The sequence below is a fragment of the Vicia villosa genome, linkage group LG5, assembly GCF_029867415.1.
Source record: "Vicia villosa cultivar HV-30 ecotype Madison, WI linkage group LG5, Vvil1.0, whole genome shotgun sequence".
In the NCBI taxonomy this organism is placed as follows: Eukaryota; Viridiplantae; Streptophyta; class Magnoliopsida; order Fabales; family Fabaceae; genus Vicia; species Vicia villosa.
In genome coordinates this window covers 113,328,612-113,337,875 of record NC_081184.1, presented here as the reverse complement: position 1 = coordinate 113,337,875, position 9,264 = coordinate 113,328,612, and the positions used below count along the sequence as shown (strand labels likewise).

At 34.4% G+C, this 9,264-nt stretch overlaps 1 protein-coding gene across 1 annotated transcript; it reads right to left on the bottom strand.

The window, feature by feature from the left end:
• Nucleotides 1-1,572: 1,572 nt before the first annotated feature.
• Nucleotides 1,573-8,836, bottom strand: LOC131602042 (probable E3 ubiquitin-protein ligase ARI7). The gene is made up of 15 exons (XM_058873990.1): nt 8,355-8,836; nt 7,914-8,038; nt 7,678-7,783; nt 7,471-7,561; nt 6,970-7,142; nt 6,535-6,639; nt 6,357-6,445; nt 5,850-5,957; nt 5,682-5,772; nt 5,469-5,558; nt 3,230-3,277; nt 2,831-2,902; nt 2,604-2,703; nt 2,383-2,509; nt 1,573-2,291 (listed from the first exon to the last, which is right to left on the bottom strand). The coding sequence occupies exons 1-15, from the start codon at nt 8,523-8,525 to the stop codon at nt 2,033-2,035; spliced, it is 1,755 nt and encodes a 584-aa protein (XP_058729973.1). The 5' UTR covers nt 8,526-8,836; the 3' UTR covers nt 1,573-2,032.
• Nucleotides 8,837-9,264: the final 428 nt, after the last annotated feature.

Genomic DNA, 9,264 nt, shown 5'->3' with positions numbered 1-9,264 from the left:
TTATGAACAAACATGCAAAAAAAAATCTTTGTGAAATATCAAGAATTAAACACTTGTTTGAAAATTTGAGTGAATAATATGATGTTAAATTGCAATAGTAGATTTGAAATGTGAAAATGTATAGTATATATAGTGTCTTAACACCCTTTTGAAAGTGTGTGAATCAATGAAACAATGCAACAATTAACAGATGTCAATAAAAAACGCTCAGATTTTAAAACAGAAAAAAATTGGTTCTGTCAACTCACGAAATCGATTTTCATATATGGGGTAATTGATTTCCAATGAAGCGTTGCAACCTATTTTTCAAAACAAAACAAAAAAGCATAGTTCGATTTTCATTTTCAGGGTAATCGATTTCCATAACATAAAACTGTTTTCTAGAAAAGGAAAACTGGCTAGGCACGAAGTGGAAATCAATTTCTCATATAGGGGTAATCGATTTCCTAAACATGATTTTTGACAATAACTTTGTTTTTTTAGGCAGAAACAAAATGTGTTTTTAGAGCACATGAGACAAATGCATGCTAGTGTTTTGGAGAATAATTAAGCATTAAGATTATCAAAATAAATGCATGCTTGTACCTCTATCCATGCCTAGTTTTCAAAATTTAATTTTGAATAAAAAGTGCTAGTTTTTGCTCATGATAAGACTTGGACACTTGAATTGATACAATGCTCTTGAAGCTTTTTCCATTCCTTTTGACATGATACATTTGATTTGCATTTTGTCTTCATCAAAACACATTGGATGGGGAATTTTAACTTCACAATCTCATCCAGTTTAACATCGTCCTTCACCTTATCCAGTTTAACATCGTCTTTCACTTTATCAGATTTTGCATCATTACTTACAACAGCTTTGGAAAACATATCCGGGTGCACCATATATAATTCGAACCAAAATAGAAAAACGGTTTATAAACATTACAGGATTAGACAAATTCCGAGATGTATCTCCGAAACATATAGTAAGTGAATTCTGAGATGCATCTTCGGACTCAACGTACATTTTTTCAACTCAAAAACAAGATTAATGCATGTAATGAGATGAAATGAGTGAAACTTACCATAAGTTGCAACTTCTTTTGCTCCCTTTGATATGATAAAACACTGATTTGGAGTCAAAAAGTTGATTGAAAATAAAAGTTTTTTTTAGGGTTTTGGATTATGGAGAATGAATGAAGTCTGAGAGAGATGATCATGCAAGGTGGTGATATATTCAATTTTCTGATTTTCTAAAATGCATCTTCGAGAATTTCACTGAATTTATAAAGGATTATTCTCATTGAAATACACTTGAAAAATGAGTCAAGGATATTTTTTCAGAGATGCATCTCCGAACACACTCCAGATATATTCGCAAGCACATCTCCGAACCAAATTTTGGCAAAAACAGCTCATAGTACATTCGAAGATGTATCTTCGAAAATTTCGAAAGGTATTTTTGAGTTTTCAGATTTGTGATTCACAAGGGTGGAAAAAGAAATTACCTATTTAAAAGTGTTTTGATAGCACAGCTCCCTATATATTGTTCTAAAGGCAGCCTTAGTTCAAACACAAAGGCAAACATTACTAAATAGCTACCATGTTGTGAAGGCAGCAACAACACAGTTCACAAAAGGTGTTACAAATGATATGGTATACAATTCATTTCGTTCCTTGTCATGATCTTTAAAAATATAACCAAACCATGAGGTTATTTATATACACAAATATCTCTAGGATTCTCTTAGAAGCTCCCAACAGACAAACCGAAATAAACAAGGGCACAAACAACCAATATCAGTGTTCATCTCCAGCATCTATAATGTTACAACATTCAGTTACAAAAGCCAGTAACAAAAACCCACAGAATAGTACAACAACAAATTCGGCGAGTGCAAGGAAGGCAATCTTTATGCCATGCCGTAATCCCTTCATCCTCTTCACATATTGGAGCCATGATATAAAAAACGTGTAATAGCCCCGTATCAGCCTTCAAGGCAGTGGCCACAGCGCAGCAAGTGGCTCTAAAAGAGAACCCAAATTTTCATCGACGCTGATTGCAAATCTGGCATGTGGTGGCAGATTTGATATTCATAGAGGTACAATGGTCGCAGCTCCAGTGACTATCATCAGTCGTTCTGCTGGTTCGCAAAGCTGCCTTTCCTCTGCCACCTCTCCCCTTGCTGCTCCCAGCTGCATTTTTTGAGCTCGTTGCTTTGCTGAAGGTAGCTCCATTACCGTCCACATCAGCTAAACCATTCTCTAATGCCCTCACTAAGTTCTCGAAGTAGTTTTTAGTCACACTACAAAAACATATAAATATCAGGAAATCAAAATTAAGAATATATGGACAAAACAAGAACAAAATATATTTTAAAAATTAGAAATATATACCTAGTCAATCCAGCTAACTTTGTACGGAAGTCATTGAATTCTTTAGATGGGCCTTCGGCACTGAGGAACTGCTGTAGTTCTTTTTCAGCACATTGATGAAGTCTCTCTAGACCAGATTCTGCTTCACCTGAAAGCAAATTATAGTTGAGTATTAATAATGGGGAAACCGCCAAAAAGTTGCACAACACATTTCTAATTAAACTTGAGTTGAAAATCTAAACCTTGCAAGTACTCAAAGAACGGTTTTTTCGCACGCTCGTGCTCAGGTAAATAGTATCCATAAGCATATGTCCATTTCAGCACTCTCCTACACTCAACTATCTGGAACAAAAACAAAAAATACTGATTAGAAAGCCTTCTATTTCACCTTGAAATGAGTTCAATGAATAAAGCAGCCTTAGAAACTGTCCCCACGCATTTACAAAGGAAACTGAACATAATCATTTACCTGCAACCAAGCCTCAGTAATGAACTTAAGTTGTGACTCAGGTTGGCACTGTGTATCACTAAGCTTCTCAATCTGTGACCACAAAGGGAAGGAAAAAAAAAAGAGAGAAAGATGAGGATTAACAAACAACTATATCATCCCTAGAATAAACAATACATTATACGAAAAGGTAACAAAAAAATCTAACTACTTATTAGCGAAAATAAGCTACTATTTTAGAAATGGCATGTTCCTGAAAAGGTCAAAACATTTGTTTTGTCAAGACACAACATGCTTTAAAAATAGATATTACAATTACAGGTTAAAATTTTAAAAAAGTTATCTCAGTCGTCAAAAGTTACAAGCTACAACACAGATGGCTAAGCACAACGAAGAGATGGCTGAGCACATGCTACTTACATGAACAGTTTGCATCTGATGCAGATCGGCAAGAGCTTTCTGCCTTGACTGTGAGACAAGAAAAATAATATTTCATGTGTTATATCAAAAAAGAATATAAGCCCGTGAGAAACATTCTTAAAACGGGAATATTCAAGATAATTAGATAGATTTTGGGTTAAATGCATATCCACAACAGTAACACAGAATAAGCTTTATAAAATAGAATTAAGCACAAATCAGTCTCAATCAAGAGAGAAATCACTAACTTTCGGGTTAGCCTTCCATTCCATGTCAGTACGCATTTTTAAAATAGTGAAAATATGAAGCATATCAAAACATTCCTTATTAGTCAAGCATTCAACTTTATCAAGGACAAACTCACACAGCAGCTTTAACATTCCTAATTCAGGCGCAATAGCTTAAGTAGCAAGTTAAGCTTTTGGGGGAGTTGTTCCTTGACAGTGTGATGAAACTCAAATTCTTATTTATAATAAGAATGAGTAATGAAAATCAAACTTAATACCACCTGCTTAACGCAGAACAAGTATCCAATTATTTGTGAAGATTTTAATATATAAATCTGATGATAACTTTGTTACTTAGGATATCTATATCATTCCTTAATTTGATTTCATTTCTGGTGCCATATAAATTTAAAGGAAAATTAAACTTTATGTTGATTATATAAATATGTGCTCTTTGAATTCTGGTAGATTTAAAGAGGGGAGTCAAAATTATTCATACTACCAAATAATCTGAGAATCTAAGGTAAGAGACACGTTTACGAGGATGGTAAATAGCAAGGTAGTTAGATAATACCAGCAGGCCATGTTAATGGAGACAAAGTACATTACTACTGATAGTTAGGAAACCTCACCCAATTAGTTGTTACACAATTATTTAGTTAGTTAGAGGGTTAGGTTGTAATGTATATAAAAGAGAGAAATGACAAGAAAGGGAGTGGAGGGAAGGTATCGAGTCAAATGAAAAAGAATAAGGGAGATCAATTTAGTTTATGTGGGAAGATTAGGCATGGATGTTACTTACTACGAAAATTGATGGAAAGATATCAGGGATCTATAAAAGACCTATACATGGATAGCGATTTGAAAGGCAAAAAAGTTGACCGGTTGCTAAGAAAGGGGTTATGAATGGCTTTAGGAAAAAAAAGGAGTTTAGATTGGATATATTCAATAACATAAAGATATTTATGATATCAAATATACGGGAGTTTTCTTTATAACTATTTGCATATGTATATAGTTTAGGTTGGAGAGTGGAGAGAACGAATATATTGAAAGTTAGAAATGTGAAGACAAACCTTCACCTTAGTAGGTGTAATATAGACTATGAAATGCAAATGAAACAAAAGACACAAATTGTGGCTTAAAGGTAAAAATTGAAGAACATCCACAATACCACAAGTTGCATGTTTCAACTAATTTGGGTCCAACATAGAAAATGATGCCATGGAAATAGAGGAAGATGTTAACGATAGAATCCACATAGTATGGTTGAAACAAAAGAATGTTTACGATGGGATGTGTGATAGAAAAGCACCAATCAAGTTTAAACGAAATTTTGCTGCAGAGATAAGACTATTGCGACAGATGGGTGATCACACAAGACAACCTATGATAAGAAATGAAGTCATAAGATAGAAAGTTCGGGTAGCACCAATTGTAGAAAAAAAATAGAGGTGCTATGGCAGTTTAACTATGCGTGGAGAAGACCTAAAGAAGCAGCAGTAAGGACAAGGGAGTATACCAGATGAAGGATACTCAAATACTAAGAGAGACCAAAGAAAACTATAGGCCAGGCCATTAGGATACGCATAAACTAAATAGTCTATATGAAAGTTAAAAAGAACTCTGCAGTCTGCACCAAAGAGTACTTTAGATTTGTCAATGGAATACCCAGCCAACAGGAGTACTCTCCGTTTGTTTATCAAAGAAGTGTCTTGCATGAGGAGCATCGTCGGGATTCTCACTCATCATTACTATCACAAAAGCCAAGTTGTTCGTGTGAAGGCACATTTGTTGTTTTCTGTTAAATTTAATCTCCAATGAACAAGAAATACATAAGATTATGACTAAAAATACCATGCAACGAAATAATAAAATCAGCCATTTAGCTATCAAAATGTTTAAAATCCTACCAACTATTAATTATTGAAGAAAAAAATTCAGAAATCATAGCAGAAGACAAATTCCTAAGACATAACTACTGAACCAGTAAGTATCGGAGTGATCCTTACAGATTGGTTGCTGGCCCATCGCTCATAATAATGTGTGTATCTCTCCAATGAATTCTTCGCCATTTCTCTTCTTCTTTCAGTATCATCATACTACATGAAAGAAATTAAGTTTGAAGGAACATATCATTATCCAAATAGCTGTGGACAGAACAGTGAGCTAATTGTGGCCAGAACCCTGAATCAATAAAAGTTTGTTCAGTAAGTGTCTCTTACCACTCCTTCTTGCTTTGCTGCTTCATAACGATTGCAAGCATAAAATCCGCCGGTTCTTTCACCATGATCTGACCATGCACCAAGGCATAGCCTATGTGGATAAAGTGTATCAAACTCATGAACTAAATCAGTTAAAAACATGGTAGGGAAAAAAAAGAAAATTCATACCAGCAAAATTCGAATTTACAGGGTGGAGTGCACGTGATGTGCATGCACCCTTGATTTTTTTCAATTGGCCGCTTGCACTTTGGACATGGCTTTGAGTTAGCAAGTATCCTGCAAGTCATTAACTAACAGTCAACTCAGGTTCTCAAATCACAACTATAAAAAAAAAAGCACAACTTATTTATGACTTGCTTAGAGAAATGCAGAAAAACTAAAGAGAATGTAGAATCCTAATAGTTCATGGATTATCATTCGGGTAAAATAAGAAAGTTCAAACATTAAGGGCTGGGCATCACTCTTATCCGTTTCATTCCTTAAATTCTTATACGTGAAGTGAAAACTCACCCACTTTAACCAACGCCAATTTAATTTAAGCATGAAAATGTGGGTAGTTTTTCACCCTTCAAATCCTCTCCATTTAAAGATTCATTTAAAAGATACAAAATGCACCATTACTCTATCTTTCTACTAAAAGAAATCTGTATGAGCAAAGCTCTTAGAAATCTGTACCAGTTCATGTTTTCAGACTCTGCACTGTTTTTCAAAATCCACTTTACCACCGTGCCACAGTCTACTGGACGATGAGCCTCCTCGGTGCACTGTAGATTCAGTCACATCAGTCAGAAGAACAAACGAGATTATAAAACCTAATACTGTAATAATTAGAAACAATCCCGGCATAACTTACATTCCAGCAAAAGCTATACGAACAGAGGCAAGAGACATCATAATTTCCACCTCCAGCATCATAAGTAACTGCATATTCACAGCCAGGAGCAGGACACCACTTTGACTAGACAAAACAAAAGAAGTAAAAAACATAAGATTATTACAACAACCATAGAGTAGAGATATAAATACTGATCTTGATTTAGAAAAGTAGCAAATGTTATTAATCACATAATTTTGGGATTTATATTTCAGTTTACTAGTTTAGATTTGGCCAGGATATAATGAACATGTCCAAATGAATAATTGATTTAATATGAACGTGTCCAAATGATTAAATGATTTAATATGTAAAGAAATATGAATCCATGATGAAAACAAAACATGCAGAACATATAGTCACATGGATTTGAATTAGCAGATCATAATTCATATTTGATGCATAATTGCATACCTTTTTATTGTCTTCAATATAAGATCTAAGAAGGTAACGGTTGTACTTTTGTTTATCTTCATCACATGCTAATAAATCAATCATATCTTGACCAATAGCAGCCCCACAGGTGGGTTCGGGACATCTCAACATCAAACATCCAGGGCCATCATTAATGGACGTGCTGATATATCCTAGCATGCCGAAAAAGACAACGTGATTTGAAAGAATAAAGTAGAAGAAAAACCTGAAGGAAGGAAGGAAAGGAACTAGACAATAATTATAACATCTAAATAATTAAACGAAAGAACCTTACAAAAGAAAGTCAGCAAAGCTAAACTGACAAAAGCAAGTCAACAAAGCTATAATTACCAAAAAGAACTATAGATGGGTAGAGGAAAGAAACTTGCACCAAATTGCATATTCTATCACCCAAAATAACAAAAAAGCCATATATTCAGCTCAATGCGCAAATATGATCTGAGTTAACAAAAGAAGAGGAGAATAGAATACGAGACACACCTTCCCAGCAAGAGTAGCAGTATGGATGACCACAACAAGCCATTCCAATACCAGAACAAGGATAGTTTTCAAAACAGATGCCACATGTAAGCTGGCCACAAAAGAAACAAACACCAAAAGTTATAAAGAAATCCAGCCTCGCAGGAGAAAACAAAATCCAGCAACATATTATCAAACAGTTTTAAAACCCAGCCATCCTAATCTCACCTCTCTAGCATTACGATTCTGCACAGCTGGCTTTTCCAACAACCCAACCGCTTTTCGAACTCGCTCTTCATCAGCAAACCATGCATCATGCACTTTACTAACGCTCCTGAAACACCAATTAATCTCTCAAACAAGTATACAATAAGCAGCAACTACTCATCTCTTACACAAATATACATTAAGCAGCAAAATTCTCACGCATCATGCATATATAACACAGGTTTAACCGCACTCACCAATTGTAGTGACGCAGTAGTATGCTAGCAAAAACTCTTGACACAGAAAGAACAGCTGCAACTCTACTAATGTCATCTTCCTGTCTTACATGGATATCAGAATCCTTCAAGATTGTAAAATTTTGCTGAAAACCAACCACAACCAGACTAATCAGTCACAATAAAACAGGTATATGATTGCAGAAACAAATGTACAACCTTAATATTCTAGAACTCACATCCAATCCATTCAAAACCAACGAAAAAACAAACAAACAAACAACAATAATAATAAAAAGACATAATCTAACCATGGAGACCAATTTACTGCAATAAAGCATATCCGACAAACACTAATCACTAAAGCAATTTTTTAAGATAACAAAAAAAAACAAGGTTCTGTTTGGTTTCAGAAAACACGTTCCTAAATCAAAACTTCGTCGTTTTCATAGAATCGAATACCTCAGGGCGACGAGACTCAATCTTATCGGCATCGTCGAAGTAATCACCGGCGTCATCATCGTAGTCGCTGTAATAGTCCAAGGCAGCATCATCGGTGTCACCGCTGTAAAAATCATCATCGTCGAGGGACTCCATGTCGTTGGCATCGTGCATATCATCCTCGGAGTCCATTTTTAGAAAAAAAAAGGAAAGAAAACTTGCGCGAATTTCGGGAATCGACGATCGAAAATGGGTGAAGTGAGAGAAAGGGAGAGAATCTAGGGTTGGGAAATTGAGGAGAGAAGAAAATGTGTGTCGAGTGTTGATAGAGGTGTAATCAATCAATGATTCGTTTGATTATTGTGAAGGGAAAATAAAAATGGGGAAATTGAATTGAGAATTGTTGGTGTGTGAAAAGAAAGAAAGAAGAAAAAGTTGGAAGTTGAAACTTGGAAGATAAGGACCGAAGTTGAAGTGTATTGAGCTATAAAGAGTGTTGATAAGTCAGCAAGAAAAGATGAAACTGAACTAATATTAGAAGTAAATTCTTGTCTTAAATCTGTACCAAATGTAATTATTACTCGGCAGACAAGTAAAAGACAGACATAATACTTTTAATGTTTTCAATTTTTTTTTTAGAGTTAAATAGGTTAATTAAAAGCAATAGTTTTATTTTTAAAAAATAAAATTAATTGGTTAGTGATAATTGGCTCCCACAACTGCGATCTTGAGGTGACTGACTCGATTTAATTAAATATTCTAATTTATTTCTTAAAGAAATTGAGTATTTATACATAGATTATAAAATTTTCTAATCTTCGTTTTTACTCTTTCAATTTTTCTTTTTTAAAAAAATTCTTTTAAAGTTTTTTGTTCATACTAATTCTTCTTTTCGTTAATTTCAACCAACTAATTTGACATGGAATAGAAT